The following is a 20,184-nucleotide window of genomic DNA, read 5'->3' as shown; positions in this document are numbered from 1 at the left end:
TTCATTTTAAGTACGGCAAACTTGATTAAATACTGTGGCTCTGGATAGAATCAAAAGGACTTTTCCACACAGAAAAATCCTTGTGTGTGTTCTGAGATTCTGAGCCCTATCTTCCGCCGGAGCTACGCCAGCGCTCGCTAAGCCACATAGCGGCAGCGCAAGGTTCACTACAGTATCTTCCCCCCCGATGTACACGCCTTGCACCCAGATACCAATGATCTACCGCGAACTTTGCATGTGGGGGGGTGTGTCGGTCTTAAAATAAGGTGTTTTCTGGCGCTACGGCACAATGCTGGTTTTATCGGCTGGTGCAGTGAGGCGCAATTTTGAACTGATACTATAATTTTAAGTTCTCTGTAATCAGCAAAGTGTGGTTGTTAATTCTGTGTATCAAATATGATTTATGACCAGTCATTCAAAGGCTATGGCTTGCAGAGAGAGAGAGGATTTATTTCTGTATGTAGCCGGCTACCTTTTATTTATTCATGTGCTCAAATAGCCTACCTCTTATCGTGTCAGAATGTTGTGAATCCATCCTCCTGTCATTCCTTATCTGTCCCTGTAGCTACAATAAGGTCATTATCAATGTCCAAATGGGGTCCCATATGTGCACGGCACAGAGCGCGTTCCCACTGTCTCATGATCTCATATGTTGTTTAAAAAATTACCTCACTAAGAATATGAATATGAGCATATGAATAAACTGATATAGCAAGATATCACAGATGTCTGCTGTTGGACTAAAGACAATTAGGCTACAGAGACAGCAATAACGGCCATGCACTTGCGTTTGGATTTCTCTCGTTTCAATGTTGATGTTTTCGGTGAGCAGAGAGCCTTTGTTTTCTCCCACGTCTCCTGACATCATTATATCATATTATAAATGCTGCTCGTAGATTTTAAGCTGGTTTGCTTTCACTTCATGCGCAAAGACATCACTACTGTAGAAAAGCATTCTGTGAGTCTTCTGATCTCCGCCACTAAGGAATGTGCCACACGCCGGGCGCAGCTCGTTCTTAAAGGTGATGCCACCTGACACCCTGATTGGTTTATATTAATGTAACGCCCCAAACACACCCATGACTAATTCAGGGCCGTTAGCGCCGGGCACTATCACATTGCACCCTGATAATGCATCCTGTAGATAGCACCATTGTGCTGGACACAAGTATTGCGCAGCGTTTGCGCCCATTAACACATTGAGTGCCAATCGCGTAGATCTACGCGAACCTATTTAAAGCCGCCACGTGCCAATCGCGTAGATCTACGCGAACCGCCGGTTCGCGTTGATTTCACCAAAAGTGCACTTTCGGAATGTTTTGATCCATTGCCGGTTCCGGTTTGACCGGAAACAGAACTATTTGGGATCCGGTTTTGCCGATCCCGTCGGCCCTCGTTCTAATGACGAAACTGAAACTCCATTTTCTCCTTGTAGTTTTTTCTCCTCGCATATCACTGTTTAACGTAAACCGTTCTAACTACAACAATGGAGCTCTGTTTGACACGTGGATTTCACTGGTAGAATCAGTGAGATGTCGGCGATGTTTACAAACAGTGCACAGCTCAATCTTAAGGATTTTAACAAGGCAACGTTAAAGGCGACGTGAAAAAAACAAAAAAACAACAATAACACGTTGGCACTGGTGAGTACATTATGAGATTAACGTCTGGCATGGAATGTGTTAAAGCCCACGCACAAAAACTGTGGTGCCAAGCAAATAGCAGCTTGCGCGTATTTCAGTTAAGTAATATGTATACCCCTTTCTATGCAAATGAGCCTCATTGCAAAATAAAAAGGAAAATTCCAAAACATCAGCACTAGTAGACACAGTTATAAATATAATCTAACACCGTTTATGCCTGATTTGTAGTTAGTTGCGCGCCAGTGTCACACTGTGTTTCATGGACCTGGAGGCTGGCTGTGTGGGTGGGGGAGGGGTGAGGTGGGCCAGAGGAGTAGGGATTGGGATCTTTGAAATCAATTAGGAAGTCAATGAGGTCAGCCCTCTCTAAAGAACAGTAAGAGGTACTGGGATTAGATGATTCAAGGACTAGTGCGGATGTGCAACAGTATCTTGCATTTATACCTCATTTTGTCGGGGCACAGGTGCTTAACATAGAATCTTGCTTTAAACCCTCTGCCTCTTTGAAGCGACTACATTAAAGTCAAGGGTGCAAGCCAGGATTTTATTTTCAAAGATCCTTTTGGGATCCCAAGTATGCAGATGGATGATGTGGTCCATTTTAGTCTTTGTATCAGCTTTTGTGCGTGCGTGCGTGCGTGCGTGCGTGCGTGCGTGCGTGCGTGCGTGCGTGCGTGCGTGCGTGCGTGCGTGCGTGCGTGCGTGCGTGCGTTCGTGCGTGCGTGCGTGCGTGCGTGTGCCTGCCTTGCGTGCGTGAAATAAGGTCTGTGATTTGTTTATAGCATCTCTATATTTAACTTAACAGTGAAATGTACCTGTCTGTCAGTATTAATTAACCTCAGTGCTGCTGCAGCTTGTCTCTGGTGCCTTGTGCATGCATGTACGTGCTATTTGGATGGAACTTGACAAAAAAAAGTGTGTGGGTGTGCATGGGAGGCTCTCCAAAGAACACATGAGGCTTGTGAAGGTTCGAAGGCCTTGTCAGTGCTAACTTAATCTTGACATTTTCCACATAATGGTAATATAGATATAATTTTACCAGATGGCTGCAATTAGAATATGTTTACACAAGTTGTTATTATTAGATAAGGCATTTTTGTATGTCTTTGGGTATAGGTTCAGGTTAACGTTATTGTCATTTTCCAAACATAGACAAGTGTACACAAGTACAGTGGAACAAATTAGATTTTCTCCTACACCACGGTGCAACATGAAAGACAAGACATGGTTATACAAGTGTATAATGATACACGGCCAGTCTAAAATAAATGCACAGCATGCAACAGAGTGAATGTGGGGACTGCATTGTAATCTCTAGCAGCAGTAGATATAAGTGTAGCCTGATACACGTGGGTATAAACAACAGCAAAGTCTTAAAAATGTAAATTGGAAGTGTCACAGATTGCAGCAAATTATAACAGCATAAAATGTGTACAGTGTAGGGACAGTATTCATTCAATTTGTTACTGAAATGTAGCATAATATAAGACAATAATATTCTCTGGTCTCATGGTCGTTCTCCCAAGTTGAGTTGGTTGGAGGTTCCAAGAAGTCTGTTCTTTTCATTCTTGGTATCGAGAAACAGCCTAGTTGAATATTCGTCTACACTTTGTATACCTTTGTCGGCCGTGTGGTTCCATCAGGTGTTCTTGGAGACTCTCCCGTTTGTATGTGTCTTTCTCTATTGATTTTTTCATCTCCCCCACAACCCTGTATGTCTAGCCATGTTGTTCTGTGCTGTCATATTCGTGTATCCTGTGTCTTGCTAGCCTGCCCGTTTGTCTATGAGTGCTTCTTCGCATTTCTTGCTGTATGGCTCTCTATGTGCTCTTTATGCTTCTGGCTGATGCATGGCCGGCCTCATGCTATAGTCTGCCCTATATTTAATCTTTCTTTCTTTTCTCTTCTATCCTTCTGCACTGTGGTTGCATCAGCTGGTAATTGCCAGTCTGGCATTGTCTCGAGCCTAGATAGTAAATAAATTCTACAATATAGGATTCCAGACTGACAAACAATTATAGCCTAAATCATTCTTGCTGGGGTGCTAGTGGAACCATATGGAGCAAAGATTAAAGTGAATCTGGTCATCTGTAAGCACAATCAGCCTGCCTAGTATCCATGGACTAGAGTTCCATATGGCTATAAATCTCTGCTGTTGTAAGGCTACAAGATATAAGACCCAAGTTGCTCGATCATGACATTAACGTCATTAATCTTACCTAAATGATTCGGTCTGTGAAAGTCACAGACCCATGCATGCGTGCCACTAACTCTGGGCTATTTGTGTGAGCATGTTTGCTTCCAAATTGCTATTTGTTAGTTCAGTACCCCATTATAATGCAATTATTTTACCCACTTTCGGCGTGGCTGTAGGCCCACGTCACTTTGTCAGTAGATACTGTGCGGGTAGAATTTATTCAACAGCTTAGCTGTCAAAAACGGGATTCCAGCTGGCGAATGGGAAATCTCGTGTTAACTTTGGCTCCGTCGTCTATATTACAGAGACTGCGATGCTTCGTCGCTCTGTTTCATCCGAAACGCTGCCCTGTTGTGTAATGTGTGGTCCCTTTCTGTCCTGTGCCGCTCTGTCTTGGCACGTCTCTTCCTGTCCCATGTCCCGCTGTGCCCGGTGCATTGTGTCCTTGGCTCTGCTGCTCTGTGCTGCTGCTACTGCTGCTACTGCTGCTGGCGGCTGTGTTGCTCATGGCTCAATGTGCTGTCTCCTGTGTGGGGGACTCAGGGATGAAGATCACTACCTCCTGCGTCACTCCTCCAGCCCAGCCCTGGACCAGGACTCGCCGTGCGGACAGCACCTGCTGCTGGCCCACCTGGAGCATCAGGACAAAGACGAGCTCCAACGCACGCTCGCCCGCCTGGAGAATGAGAACCGGTCAGTGTGTGTACAGACAGTGGCTCTCAACCTTTTCTGGGCCGCGACCCCCCCCCCCCCCCAAAAGAATCTTATTTGAACTGGGGAACCCCCCACCCTGACAAGCACTTGGAATGTAGGGGTTGAGGCATTACATTTTCGGTTCCACAGATAAATATATTGAAAATTGCAGATCTGCAAGCTCACAATGCCTTGCTTTGCGAGGTGTTGTGAGCTTGTAGATCGGCTATTTTCAAAACAAAATTATTATATTATTTGACAATTTGGCCAATGTTTCACCAGTTTTTATTGTATAGTTTGTTGATTACTTCTGATGCATAAATGGTCTTTTTTCTTTTCTTTCTTTTTGAGGTATTAAAAAGGTCTTAAAAGTCCTTAAATTTTCACTTCACTGTCATCTGGGAACCCCCCAGAATCATGTGGGGACCCTCCTGGGGGTTCCGACCCACAGGTTGAGAACCACTGGTGTACAGTATGGAAGTGAGAGGGGCGAGGGGGTCTGTGTGTGATTGGAATGTGTGTTCGGGAACCATGTTAGCTGTGTGGGGGGGGGGGGCATTGAACAAATATCATCTGCTTTGTTGTTTTTGTTTGTTGTTGGGGAATCGAGGCTGTGGGAGGTGGATGAGTTAACCGCGTGCGCGCGTGTGTGTGCTTGCATGCTTGTAATCCTTCATCTGGAGCCTCCGTACCGTTCGGTTCTTTATGGGCTATTGGCTATGCCAATCAAAGACCACCTGCTAGGTGTAAACACTTTCACTGTTGATTGAGGCCTTTGATGAAAGAAAACAATCATTTATTTCATGCACACAGTAGTGCCAGTTGATAAAACTGCATCACCAGCCCACAGAAATACCATTTATACTTCAAATTATACACAAACCAATACCACCAGTGTACTATTATTTATGCACAGATTCAAGATGTATTAGTGTGATACAAGGATGGAAGGTTTTTTAGACGACCTCATTTTAGATGTTGTGCCCTCAGGTAGTTTGTCCTCACTCGAGGTCAATTATTTTTCCTATTCACTTAATTTGATACCAGAGGCAATCTTCATAGGTATGAATCATGCACATACATTTCTCTTGTCTTCTGAGGGCCTCTATCCTTTTAGGTACACAGAAAACACACGCACGCACACGCACACACACACACACACACACACACACACACACACACACACACACACACACACACACACACACACACACACACACACACACACACACACACACACACCCACCCACCCTATGCCTGCCTGAAACCTTGACCCATTTTTTTACCCCCAAGTATGATGCCACAGTGTGTTCTAAGGCTCTTATTCATCACTAGTTGTTGCACTAGTTTATTTTAGAGGCTGGGAATCATTTACTGTGTGATGTGCCTGGCGTTTGAACGCTACCTCACTGTTGTATGTTATTGGGAGAAATCAAACAGCTTTGATCTTTTAGACTGGGTGTTTGGATTTGCTGCTGACACAGTACAGCTCCTATTCACCCCAAAGCCCTACAAATTCGGCATCTGACAAAAGGCATTGATTTTTAAGATATTCTAGCAACAAAAGGAAACAAAACAACACAACACACAGCACACTCTCAGTAATGCTAGATGCCTCCGGCTAAAAGCCTGTATCTTTAACATAATGGCAGTTTATATTCACGACATTTATAGAATTGTATGCATGCAGATTCAAGGCTGCAGTCAGACTGAGAGAGAAGGAATTACCTGACTCCATTTTATATTCTAAACAAAGATAACTGTTGTGTATGCATTAATGTGAGCAGCATTTCTTCATGTAATTATGTTAAACATCATCTCAGTCAATCCTATAGAGATGCTACATTTCCGCCTGTGTGTGCTAAATGACTGCTGCGTTAATATTAACACTCATCTCCCTCCAGTACATTGATGCATGTTTATGCATGTGAACATGTGTGCATGCCTACACTGCAAAATCCTGAGTGTTAACTTAAAGGAGGAGTTCACCCAAAAAATTACTTATTTTGTATCAATTACACACCCCATGAAGCCTTGATTTCATGGATTTATTTTTGTTTTTGTGGCATTCCTGAGACAATAATTTGATGACCGTGTGTATTTCCGGTAGGAGACAAAAATAATCTACTTTGTGTCTCCTACCGGATACATTAGCCGGTAGGAGACGGGAATCAAATTATTAGCTTAAGAATGCGACAAAAACAAAAAAGAATCCATGGATTCAAGGCTTCATAGGGTGTGCAATTGATAGAAAATAAGTCATTTTTTGGGGTGAACTCCTCCTTTAACTCTGAGTGTAAACATTAACACATTTTACATTTAAATTAACACACAGGATTTTACTGTCTGCGTGTTCGTGTGCGTGTGCGTCATGCCACTGACTCCATCTCCTCTTTGGCCCTCCACACAAAGGGTGCTGCAGGGGGAGTACCGGCGTCTGAAGTGGAAGCACGAGGAGGCGGCGTCGGTTCCCATGCTGACGGAGGCCGGCGAAGGGGGACCCGGCTCGCCCACGGCAGACGAACAGCAGGACGAGGAGCTCCTGGCCGAGGCGCGGGTCCTCCGCCAGCACAAGACGCGCCTGGAGACCCGCATGCAGATTCTGGAGGACCACAACAAGCAGCTGGAGTCGCAGCTGCGCAGGCTCAGGGAGCTACTGCTACAGGTAGTTGAACGGGGTCAAGCAGCGGTCTATATTCACTCTCCTCCTTTTTTCTAAAACCAAAGCAAGTCGAACCTCTAGTCTAGTGCATCGAGCACTCAGATAATGCGCACCTTGCCTGCAATTGGCTAGAACCGGTAGAGCCCATAAGCCGGAGGAATAGGAGCATTGTAATTGGCTATTTAGTTGTATATATCCCATAATGGTGCAATGGAACAGAGCTGCAGAGAGAATGTCACAGGCCGGGATCATAAGCAAAGAAAGCTGGTGTCATAGATGTTTGCTCTGGGTGAGGATTGGATTGAGACCAGCTCAGACGTACAGCTACTTATAATGTGGAGGTGTTTGGTGGGCAATGTTGTTCCAAGTATAAGGAAAATGGAGTGAAAGTGATGAGGTAAATGTTACTGGACATTGTGTGCTAAAGGTAGCTCAGTGGATGTATTTGGCAGAAACTGTGAGGTCTGTGAGTGGGTGGAGGTATCTACTGCTCGACAGGGCAGGACAGGGGATCCAGTAAAAATAGAATATATTCAGGGCTGCCAACTTTTCACAAAACCATCGAGCGAGATTTTATGGCATAAGCGCAGCAAAAATTTTTGTGGCCTGTTCAGGGTCACCACCAGACTTTCCTTTTTATTCATTTTTGACCATTTACAAGCATTTACCCCAGTCCATAACTTCACAGAAAAAAACTTGAAAAGTGCCCTCCTCAGTGCGCAGATCTCTACCAGGCCGGAAAAATCGTATACCGTCCAATATCCATCCGAGGAGGCGTATCTGATCCAAAGAAGGAGGGGCTGGGGGCAGCAAGAATGTAAACTTCAAATAGCCTTTTGTATGTGATAATGTGGCGTCCGACTCCCGAGGTGAAGGCTTATGTGTGGCTATTGTCTTGAGGTGATAATGGCCACTGGACTCGTGTATGATTCACTGTCTGAGCTTTCACACCTGTCTCTGCAACTAAAGGACCACTCAGTCACACTTCTGCAAGCAGAAGAATTTCTGAGTCACACCATACGAGTGCTTAAATCGTTCAAAGAATCTCCAGGAATCAAATTTGCGGAAGCATTGAATAATCCATGCTTTGCATTGAAAATGCATCTAAGGCTAAAAGCAGCTCCAAAGTAGTTGAGTTCCAGGGTGATTAACATTAGATACAGTAGAAAATCAGTACAAAGCATATTGTAATTGTACCCAGTCTAACTGCATGCTCTCACTTATATGTGTGGATGCATATAGTATAGGCCGTGTGTGTGTGTGTGTGTGTCTGTCTGTCTGTCTGTCTGTCTGTCTGTCTGTCTGTCTGTCTGTCTGTCTGTCTGTCTGTCTGTCTGTCTGTCTGTCTGTCACCATGAGGCCGATGTGGGTTAGCAGTTCTTCCTTGGCCTACTGTGAGTGTGTGTGCGAGGTTTCTTCAGGAAACACTACCCTTCCTCTTTGCCTGGCCTACTTGTTGTTAACTAGTTGTACGAACTCTTGTTTTATTGTTGTATTGTTTTATTGGATCTTGTTTAGTCTTATTTGTTTTAGCTCGTGCTCATTTGATTTTGCTATTTTGTCTCATCTGTTTAAGAAAGTAGGTAGCTGATATATTGCACTTTTACCTTAGCGCTAGGTATACTCCTGGTTGCTTGTTTTTGCAGGAAATGCACTTAAGACTTCTGGTCATTAGTAGTTTTGTTCCCTACCTATGTTGAATGCACTTATTGTAAGTCGCTTTGGATAAAAGCGTCTGCTAAATGACTGTAATGTAATGTTTCACAGTAGCCAACTTTGGAAGCCAATCGGAATGGAATATGAGAAATCTGACAGATACTGTATGTCTTGATCACATGACTACTAGAGATATGTGTATCGAATTGCGTGAGGTTTGGACAAAATCTGTAATAATGTTAGCCTGGTAAACCACCCCCGGAAAACAGTCTCCAGCCGGCGGTGTGTATACACACACATACATTTTCACTCTATATCTAAATGCAAAGTAATTAGTTGTCACAGACATCTTGCATGCTTCTGCTGCGATACATCCGTGCTTTCTAATGCTTTCTCAAATGTGTACCTCGATCGCTCTAATCTTTCACTGAAGAGCGTGCAACAGTATTGTTTCAGTATGAACCACAGTGGTACTGTACAAAGGTAAGATACAGAACTTGAGGAGCAGAGAGGCAACGTCCGAAATGGCATACTAACATACTATTTACTATGCCAGATTACTTTTTAGTATGTCTGAAAACGTACTTAGTAGCTACTACAGAGTACGTAAGATGTATACTAAATTCAGACAATTTTTTTGTATTCAATAGTGGGCAGGATGTGGTCTAAGTACAGCTTTGTCACAAATAACACCTGTACTTCTATAGCACAAGAGAAATGGTGCTGTCTTACAAGTAGAAGGTCCCTTGTTCAAATTCACCTTTTGGAACATTTCACTCTGAATCTAAATGTTAAGTAATTGTCACAATTGTCTCGCATGCTTCTGTGGTGCAATTGAAAAGTCAGTGCTTTGTTCAAAACCAAAGATGAGTTATTTTCCAAGGTTTTTTTTTTTACCTGGCTCTAATCTTTCACTGAAGACTCTGCAAGAGAAGTGAGTAAGTATGACCCATTGTGATACAGTGGTTGAAATACTGCACTTGAAAATGAGAGACTGTGAAGGTTGTTGGTTCAAATCCACTTTTTGTAAGATCTCATACTTTTGTAAGACCTTAGCAGGACCAAGATTCAAATCCACAAGCTTCAGCTTGTGAAGCCCCTCCTTTTCTCTTGCCCCGCCAGGCATTTCACACTTATGCAACTTCAAGGTCATATTTGAGGTTGAAGCGAGAGAAGTCAAAAGATGAAAATCCACAGCTAACACCTCTCCTCTTGACAGAATGATCTACAATGAATCTACACTTATGATCAGTGTTTTTTGGGCCAGTGTTCCCTATCCAATATCCAGGTCCAAATAAAATGTAAGCTGTATGTTCTCAGTTAAGAATTACTTTCTCAGTTAAATCTTCCATGCCAGTGTGGCTCAAGCGATAAATCTGAGGTTTATGAACATAAGGTTGAGGGTTCAAAACTGCTGAAGAACCTTTTTCACTCTCAATCAAATTCTGAAAGGTGGGTTGAGTGTTACATTCTCAGTTGCATCTTCTGTACCAGTGTGGCTCAAGAAATAAATCTGAGGTTTATAAACTAAAGGTTTAGGGTTCAAATCTTCTAAAGAATATTTTTCACCCTCCATCCTAAATTCTAAAATGTGGGTTAAGTATTACATTCCCAGTTGCATTTTCCATGCCAGTGTGGCTCAACAAATAAATCGGGGGTTTAAAAACCAAAGGTTCAGGGTTCAAAGCTCAACTAAAACAAAAAGACAACTAAAACAACTATCAAATCAAACTGATGATGCAATACAAAAAAAACTTGAACGTGCCTCAATAAAAATGGTCTTTTATTAGTTTTAGAGCATCACATTACAACCATTTTATTTAACTACAGTACCATATGAATAGTTGCCAGTGTACCCGAAAGTCAGTTACTCATCTGTCCTAAGCCTTTTTTTACATACATACACTGCATTGCTATTGTGTTCAAATGGCAGTGTAGCCATAAAGGTGTGAAAAGGTTTCTACAAATAATTTATTAAAATACATTAAAATAGCCTACTATATATCTGGAGAATGAAACACCACAAGGAACAAGCAGTTAGGAATCCTTACAAATTCTACTGAGAAATAGCCCATCTCCCAGGTTAATTTAAAAATACTGAGAAACGTGTATGAATAATAATAACAATGTATGAATTTGACATGACTATACTGGAAGCCATGAATAATAAATTTGAGGAAGGAAGCCGCTGGCCATATAAAATCTGCCCTCATGCTACGATTGGGCCCCGGGCCGGACTTTGGACATGTCACTCTGACCTACCAGGTACCTGCAACACAAACCAGAACAGAGGATGAGCAGTGTGGGGTGGGAGCTTTTAACTCTATGGGTGGGAGTCTCTTGACAAGGATACTGACACCAGCATCAAAAGCAAGTACTCCAGTACTTCAACTCAGGTACACATTCACATTCATTCATTTTTCGAGAGGGAAGGTCCTCTTTAACAATGCACAGGTTATTTTAACCAAGCCGAGTATGGACATTAATTCAGAAAGGCACTTTATTCTTTTGCCTTCTGTTCAGAGTGTATAACCTTTAAAAAGAGACAGTATGTGATATTTTTTCATTAAATAAGTGTTAAATAGATCTATATTCTTATAGTACTCATTGCTAGTGTTCAGCTCGGGATACCAATCCAATCAGGAGACAGGAGAGTGAACTCACACACGATACAGGATAAACATGTGAAAATGGAAGTGATGACACAAAGAAATTAGCAGACAAAATTGGAACCATAACATTTTTGCTGATAAATGGGCACTCTCTCCTGACTGGCTGACATTTTGCCCAAATGAAAATGTATGTTCTGTTTATTAAAGAGCTGGAAAGACAGGGAGACTCTTGTTGCTGAACAAACACTGTATTCCAATGATTACTATCAGAATATGGTGCTTTAAACTTTTTTTTAAACCAAAATGTATCACTTCCCTACCTTTAAACCAACAAACATATCTAAAACATACATACAATACCATACATTAGCTGTTGTAACAGAGGAGGAGAAGGAGCACAGCAGCATGGATTAAGGGCAGTCTTTTTACCATACTTACTAAATTACCAGGCGGCCTCATGCCGATATGTTTCTTAAAACCATGCTTTCAAGCTCTTGTCCTCCTCAGGTACACCAACCTTACAGCAAGGGAAATAATGCAATTTAGCTCTTATATACCCTGTGCCAATAAACCCCACCCTTAATTAGAAACAAGAAGCACCTGGCTGATACTGCCATAGTAACAAGTTATATATTTTTTTTTTCTTCACATTTTCACATTTATTATGTGTGTGTGCGTTAGAGCCCTGCGCGGGAGTATTTTCTTAATCCCGCTCCCGTCTGCTCCCGTTGTTTTTTTCACCAATTTTCAACCTGTCTTCATATAATTGGTCCTCACTAATGCTCATTATAACATGGCACCATTTTTGTCTACTCGGTCTGTCTCAGAGGAGGGCTGTGGACAGTTCAGAAACCCGTCTACCAGTAACATCATCGATAGGGAATCCAAGCTAATAGAAACGACAGGCTTTCTGTTCCTGGAAAGTTAGCATGCTATAATGGAAGCCATTGTTCTCGCATTAATACAAATGATAATAAAAAAAGTAATATATTGAAGAAAGAAAAAATCCTCCCTAACGATGATGTCACTGGTAGACGGATTTCTGAAGTGTCCACAGCCCTCCTATGAGACACAGACTGAGTGGGGAAAAAATGACAATTTTATCAGTGGGGCGGCTGTAAAGAACGGTTCAGCGCATACTTGCCAGCATTATTCATAAATGGATACCACCGCAAGTTAGACCGTGTTCAGGATGCCCGGAGATAACTGACATGCCCAAGTCTGACATCATAGACCCCCTCCTGGAGCTCCATATATGGAGCTAACCGAAACATCCAAGCCTGACATCATAGACATCGGGGGCTCCATATGGATATGACTGACTCACAGGGACATCACCGTGATGTCACTAGCACTGCAGCCAACAACATAAAATGCAAAGTAATCTCCGGGTTAATTCAGATCCCTCTGTGACACCCGGAGACAACAACTACATCTAAGACACGAATCTATACAGATCCCACTGAGACTCTATCTGCAAGACTTTCAAGACATTATTCTACAAAATGACTTCATAATGTAATGATATCACACCGTCATCATCACAACCTTGTAATTATCCTTTAAAATAACTGATTGTCATTCAGATACTTTCAGTGTGGAGAGTAAGGTTCTATCAACCCTGGATAATTAGTTGGTGACACCTTTTTCTTATTGTGTGTGAAATGTTTCAATGGACGGTACATCTAAAAGGAGGACCAGAGGCAGATGCAACTGTTGCAGTAGAACACAAGTTGTACTGCTTTGGAGGGGGGGGAAACAGAAGGGGAAAAAACAGAGGTGATCAGATTGAAGTGCACATCTTCAACACAGTGTCTCTATGCTGGATGAAGTTGCCCCCAGTGAAGACTGGAAGAGGAAAACGTCCTGTTGAAGTCCCCTCCAGGCGCAAGGGCCACACAGCTGTGCTTATAGAATATATCATCTACATCTGGGGAGGGTATGGTTTCTGCAACCTTCTCTATGCCTTTGATGTCGACGCCCACAGATGGTTCAAGCCAGAGATTTCTGGAACCATTCCAGAGGGGAGGTTCAACCACTCAGCCTGTGTCTTGGGGAAGGTCATGTATATCCTTGGAGGATGCACCCAGCTGATTAATAGTTACACTAATGACATCTACAAGTTGGACACCACTACAATGGTCTGGTCTTTAATTAACACCAGAGATCCTCCTCTTTCATATGAAACTGCCACAATCATCGGAAAAAATATGTTTGTATTTGAGGACACAGGGGACCAGTGCACCAGCTACATCAGAGTGTTTGACACAGAGACCAACTGCTGGCTGAACACGCCTTCTGCACATATTCTTGCACGGCCCTGGCATCTTTCAGCCTTTTCCTACAATGGAGAGCTATACATATTTGATGGCCGGAGCAAATATTTCAATGGTCTGTGGAAATTCAATCCAGAGACCTTCTCCTGTATGAAGGTTGAGCCCAAGGGAAAAGGCCCGTCTCGGAAGTGCAGGATGCGCTGTTGCATGGTAGGAGATCGTATCATCCTCTATGGAGGACACAACTGTACTCTCTCACTCTCTGATGACCTGTACATCTTAGACTTTAGTCCAACACTGAAGACGTTATGCAAGCTAGCAGTTATTCAGTACGGTTTGGAGCAGTCAGAACTCCCACACAACATCAGGTGGGAACTGGCAGCCATGGTAGCCGGAAGGGTGAGTCAACCCCCCCAGTCCATCCAACTCAATGCACACAAAAAGTACAGACGTATTAAGTGACAGTATCACAGCACAGAGCACATGCACACATGCTAAAAAATACAACAGAGCTTCACATACAGTACAATGCAGTACAAGGGCAATGCAACAAATTTAACTTGACATGTCCTCATCCAACATTCAATATCAGTCAGCACTCAAGCAGCGTGGCATATAGTATACAGTATAAGGCAAATATGGTAGTAGGATATGTCCCGTTAGGCCAAGCTTACTGTATATATTACCCTAATAGTTAGAGGTTTGCTTAGCTCTAGGGTGCAACCGGTAATCAAAGACAAAAGATTACTGTGCCAGTTTAACCACTTTCTTTCTTTTCTTTCTTTCCTTTATTTATTCAGGGGAGCCCACTGAGAGCAAGCTCTCTTTTTCAGGGACGCCCTGATAACAGCATATAACACATATACATAATGAAAAACAATAACAAACATTTGAATCATATTACAATCGTCACAGAAGCAAATAAACAGTGTTACATGAAACAGGTGCAGTTACTATGAAATTTGTCCTCGAGAAGTACCCTAAATGTCTCTATTGAGACCAATCGCTCCAGTTTCAGAGAGTCCTGAAGTTTGTTCCATTTGTGTGGAGCATAATACATGAAGGCAGTCTTTCCTTGTTCACTTTTCTTACGTGGACTGGTATATCTAATGTGTCTTTGTGAACGTGTTGAGTGTCCAGAAACCTTTGGTTCTAAGAGCGAAGAAAGGTATTGAGGAAGCTTGCCACACAAGGCCTTATAAATAAAAAGAATACAATGTTGCTCTCTGCGTACTGCGAGAGATGACCAACCCACTTTATCATATAGAATACAGTGATGGGTGTGATAGTCATCACCAGTGATAAAACGTAGGGCACTGTGGTAGACTGCCTCAAGAGGCTTGAGTGTAGAGATTGAGGCATGCATGTATAGCACATCACCATAATCAAACACAGACATTATGACAGATTGAATAACAGTTTTTCTGCTGGAAAAAGAAAAACAGGACCTGTTTCTGTAGAGGAAACCAATCTGCCCTCTTAGTTTTTTGGTTAGGTTCTCCACATGAATCTTAAATGAGAGCTTGGAATCTAGCCAAATGCCCAGGTACCTATAAGATGAGACCAGTTCAATTTGTTCACCTTTAAGAGTGTAAACACCAGTAGAGGAATTTGTGTTTGGAGATCTGGAAAATACCATGCATTTTGTTTTGTTAGCGTTCAGGACAAGTTTAAGTTGAATTAGAGCCCTTTGAAACCTAGTGAAGGCAGTCTGCAAATTTGCAGTGGCCGCTTCAAGCGTTGGGCCAATGCTGTACAAAATTGTGTCGTCCGCATACAAATGTACATCCCATTTCGGGGAGGGGAGTACAACATTATTAACATAGAGGGTGAACAAAAGGGGGCCCAAAATTGAACCCTGAGGGACACCTTTACCAACAGATAGAGAACTAGATTTAAAACCATCAGCTACAACGGCTTGTGTTCTATCCGTCAGATAATTGGAGAACCATCTGACAGATAGGTCATCCAAGCCAATGGAGGATAGCTTTTGTAATAAAATAGAATGATCCACGGTGTCGAATGCTTTAGAGAGATCTATAAAAATAGCTGCGCAGTGTTGGTGATTATCTAGACCGGTTAGAATATTGTTTGTGACAAGAGTTGTAGCTGTCACAGTGCTGTGACCTGGTCTAAAACCTGACTGTTGAGGTTGGAGTATGTTATGTGTGTTCAGGAATGCACGTAGCTGTGAACTGATGAGGGACTCGAGGATCTTGGCCAGACAGCACAATTTTGATATTGGCCGATAGTTATTTAGTTCTGACTGATCACCACCCTTGTGTAGTGGTATGACTTGTGCATCTTTCCAAATTGCGGGAATTGAGCCTGATGTAAGTGTTAAATTAAATATATGGGTAAGTGGTGCAGCAATTAAACGTGCACTAAGATGCAGCAGGTATGGGCTAATATCGTCTGCACCCTTTGATTTTTTTGTGCATATTTTTGCAAGTGCAATTAAAACCTCAGAATGTGTAATTCGTCTAAATGTAAAACATGGGGGGGACAGGTCGAGTGAATTGTCAGTGATTGATTCATCACCATGATCTGCTACCGCAATATTAACAGACTGTCTGTCAAATAGATGACCAGCTAGTATAAAATGATTGTTAAAAACAAACGTCTATTAGTGTAAAATAAAACGTCTATTAGTGTAAAATAGAATAGCATAGAAAATGTAAAAAACTTCTATTAGTGTAAAATAGAATAGCAGCTCTACAAACTCGCAATATGTTGCAAATGTAATGCATGTGTCAGTTTATAAATCGGCTATTGTCACTTGAAAAGTAAGAAAAGGCTAAGGGTCGTTTCAGACGGGGAGCGGCTGACGAGCAGCTGACACGCCTATGTAATTCATTTTCAAAAAGAGGCGGGCGATTATTTGGGACGCGCGGAGAAGTTGAAGGGCGGTGAGGCAAGCGGGCGCGGTCCCGTGAAATTCTTGCGCTCGTGCTCGTTTGTGCACATGCCGCGGGCGTCAAGAGCTGGATTGTGGTGAGCTTTTTTCCCCCGCTATGCGCAGGAGGACAAAACAACAATGGTTCTTCTTTTTTTTTTTACCAAGGACCCCTTTGCAAAAACAAAATAAAAACACGTGTACAGGGTTGCCAGATCTGCTTATTATCATTTCCCCGCAAGATTTTATTTGAAAATAGCAGATCTACAAGCTCACAACGCATCGCGATGCGACGCGTTGTGAGCTTGTAGATCTAGTAGTATTTTCAAATAGCTGATGTATATGTTAAAGTGCTCATGTGGCCCATAGTCGCTTCTTTTGGGCTGATTTGGGGCTGGTTTTCCTAGACCTGGTTGCTTGTTTCTCTCACAGAATCTGGCAACACTGCATGTGTACTGTAGTAGATGGCTAAACTGTGCCTGATGGAAAATGACGTAATATTAAAATACTACAAAACAAACACAGACACGGCAAGATTATAGGCCTATAGATAAATGCCATTAATGTATTTCCTTTCCTGCATCATTTCACCCACAGTTTATCCAATATTCATTAATAATTATAGTTATAGCAAAAGTAATGTCCTTGAAGTTTGTTGTTTGTTACCTTTGACTTTGTTTAATGTTTACATGAGCACTTTGTTCACTTGCTCTAACTTTGTTTACAAAACAATACACTTGAAAACTACTCAGAAAGGCAGTGCCAGTTTGAGCCTGCCAGCCTGGTGCAAAAAGTAAAAAAAAATAAACAATTTTGTATCAAACATGCCATTTCTTTAGTGTAATTTAGCCTTTCCCTAGTTCTAACTAAATGATCAGACATGTAATGTTGTAATGGATAAATGAACAGCTTTATGCTGGTTTTAATTCTTGACTTTAAGATATGGTTTCTCTCTTCAAGATATAAACCTGAGTGCTGTGTGGGTGGGCTGGGGAACAATAGTAGTAGGGGACTTGACACAACCTTGTGACTCGACTTGTGACTCGGCTTGACTTGCCCACAACAAAAAGACTTGGGACTCGACTTGGACTTGGGACCAAATGACTTGGGACTCGACTTGGACTCGGACCGGAGGGTTGGATTGACTTGGGACTCGACTTGGACTTGGGACCAAATGACTTGGGACTCGACTTGGGACTCGGACCTGAGGGTTGGATTGACTTGGACTCGACTTGGACTTGGAACCAAATGACTTGGGACTCGAACAATTGTCTGCTAACTAGTGTCATCAAAAGAAATTGATGTTGGGGGGTGGGATCTTAACATATCATGTCAGATATAACAGTTTTGTTAGAGTACATTTTTCATGTTTCTGTGAGATAACATGAGGACATGGCAGCTAAGGAACTGCTTCCAGCTGGAGCAGATTTTGGCACTTTTACAGTAGGTCCGAGATGATGTTTCCCGTCCCCTTCAGGTAGGAAGGGGACGGGGAAAATGGGGGTATGGCGACTGTCAGGGATATGGGGGTGAGGGTGTAGGGGGGTGGGGGTATGGGGGGGTGATGAGGGTGGGTTGGGTGGGGGGTTATGGGGGTATGGGGCTTGGGCTTCAACTGAACCGGGTTCGTTTGGGTTAGATTGTATTTTCAGTCCTGTTGAAAACTCTGAAACAGTTGTTCTCAAACATTTTCATGTCAAGGACCCCCAAATTTACATGCATTTGGCTGCAGACCCCCATCTGAAAATATTTTCTGCCAGGGAAAATTTTTCAAGATTTATCAAAATGTTTCGAAAATAGCCGGTCCACAAGCTCAAAATGGCCAGTAATGGGACGCGTTGTGAGCTTGTAGATCGGCTATTTTCAAACACGTTATAAAATAGGGTTAAAGAAGTGGTTAAACTGTTCCTCGTTTGCTGTGGACCCCATAAAACTCCCTCAAGGACTCCTGGGGGTCCCCAGACCACACTTTGAGAACCACTGCTCTAAAGATATTATACAAATATTATTGTAATTTAAATCCTATATTATGCAACTGTAGAATTGAAGAAACTTTGAGAATAAATTATTTTTGCACAAACATGTCACACTTAAGAACTCAAAGGGCACCCTAAGAGTGCTCTTCAGTGTGCGTAGAATTCTGTTCTTACCTAAGAACAGATCACAACTAAGAAAACATTGGAGTATACCTGTAATACTGATAATCGGCTGGTTGTTTGGAACCGGACTCAGGAGCCGCTGTGAGGCTTCACTGGGTTGTAACGCCAGATACTCGTCCTTGGATCGGTGATCTATGTTGGTTTGTCAGGTGAACTAATCCTGCTTGTATCGATGCTGGTTACTCTGGAAGGGTTAAAACTGCTGCTAGTGCCGATGATGAGAGAGAGCCTTTTAACCATGGCATCCAGCGTGCTTTATACTGTTGGCTGCGGCCCTAATGTCACTACGGTGATCAGATAGGGTCAGACATCTCCATATATGGAGCTGCCTATGTCAGTTATGCCCAAATATGGACCATGACGCCAGTCCTGGACGTGACGGTTATCTCCATATATGGAGTTTCTGGGAAGGGTTCGCTGATGTCAGACTCCGTATCTATGACACGTTTTAGGTCTCTATGACGACTTCGTAGGTCGATTGTCTCCGTTTATGGGGATCTCCATATATAGGCCAGTGCTGGCAAGTATGCCCTGAACGTTCGCAACAATACCAAAATCTTCTTAAAAACTTCTTAAGTGGGTCTAAGAAGAAATGTCCTCTTAAGAAAGAGTGCATAGATTCTGTTCTTTCCTAAGAACAGATCACAGCTAAGAAAACATTGGAGTATACCAAAATCTTCTTAAAAACTTCTTAAGTGGATTTAAGAAGACATTTCCTCTTAACACATTGAATGCCAAAAACGGTCCGGACCGTTTTTGAGGGTCCAAACGAGAAGTGCCGAAAACGGTCCGGACCGTTTTTGACCCAATTCTATTTTTATACATGTGGGCCACGTGGGGCGCTAAAACGAAACTTTGACATCACCCAAGCATTTTCTGAGAAGAAGAGGCTGGATCTGGCTCCATGTCAAAAATCCTTCCGGTCGGCGTTTTCAATGTTATCTCCTTGACTAAAAGCTTAATATCTCCATTTCTTTTTAATGTGGTGGAAACGAGCCGTTTTCGATCGGCGATCACGCTGCAATGGAGGGTCGCGTTAGAAATATTATTGTTCCAGGCGTTAGTCGGGACCCTCCGCCGTCTCGCACGCACGCTTTGTTTACATGCACTTCTGCGTCGGGGCTTCTCACAGCACGAAACTTATAACGCAAGTGGATGGAAGAAATGCTGGCACTCAACGTATAATATTTTAATAAACCTCTGGCACCCAATGTGAGAACGGTTGCTGCATGAGGCCCACACACACACACACACACACACACACACACACACACACACACACACACACACACACACACACACACACACACACACACACACACACACACACACACACACACACACACACACACACACACACACACACACACACACACACACACACACACAC

General features: G+C 42.8%; 1 protein-coding gene across 2 annotated transcripts in view; it reads left to right on the top strand.

Annotated features, from left to right (window-relative positions):
• The window catches only part of drp2 (dystrophin related protein 2), a 180,886-nt gene that overhangs the window by 154,796 nt on the left and 5,906 nt on the right, over positions 1–20,184 (top strand). For both annotated transcript variants that reach the window (XM_080415251.1, XM_080415250.1), the window contains 2 exons: positions 4,384–4,533; positions 6,946–7,198. In XM_080415251.1, the coding sequence (XP_080271377.1) occupies positions 4,384–4,533; positions 6,946–7,198 (403 nt within the window). The remainder of the gene's footprint in view (positions 1–4,383; positions 4,534–6,945; positions 7,199–20,184) is intronic.

This window comes from Gymnoscopelus braueri (assembly GCF_963280865.1).
Source record: "Gymnoscopelus braueri genome assembly, chromosome: 20".
Taxonomy (NCBI): domain Eukaryota; kingdom Metazoa; phylum Chordata; class Actinopteri; order Myctophiformes; family Myctophidae; genus Gymnoscopelus; species Gymnoscopelus braueri.
Note: the sequence above shows the minus strand (reverse complement) of the source record. Positions and strands in the feature narration are given on the sequence as shown.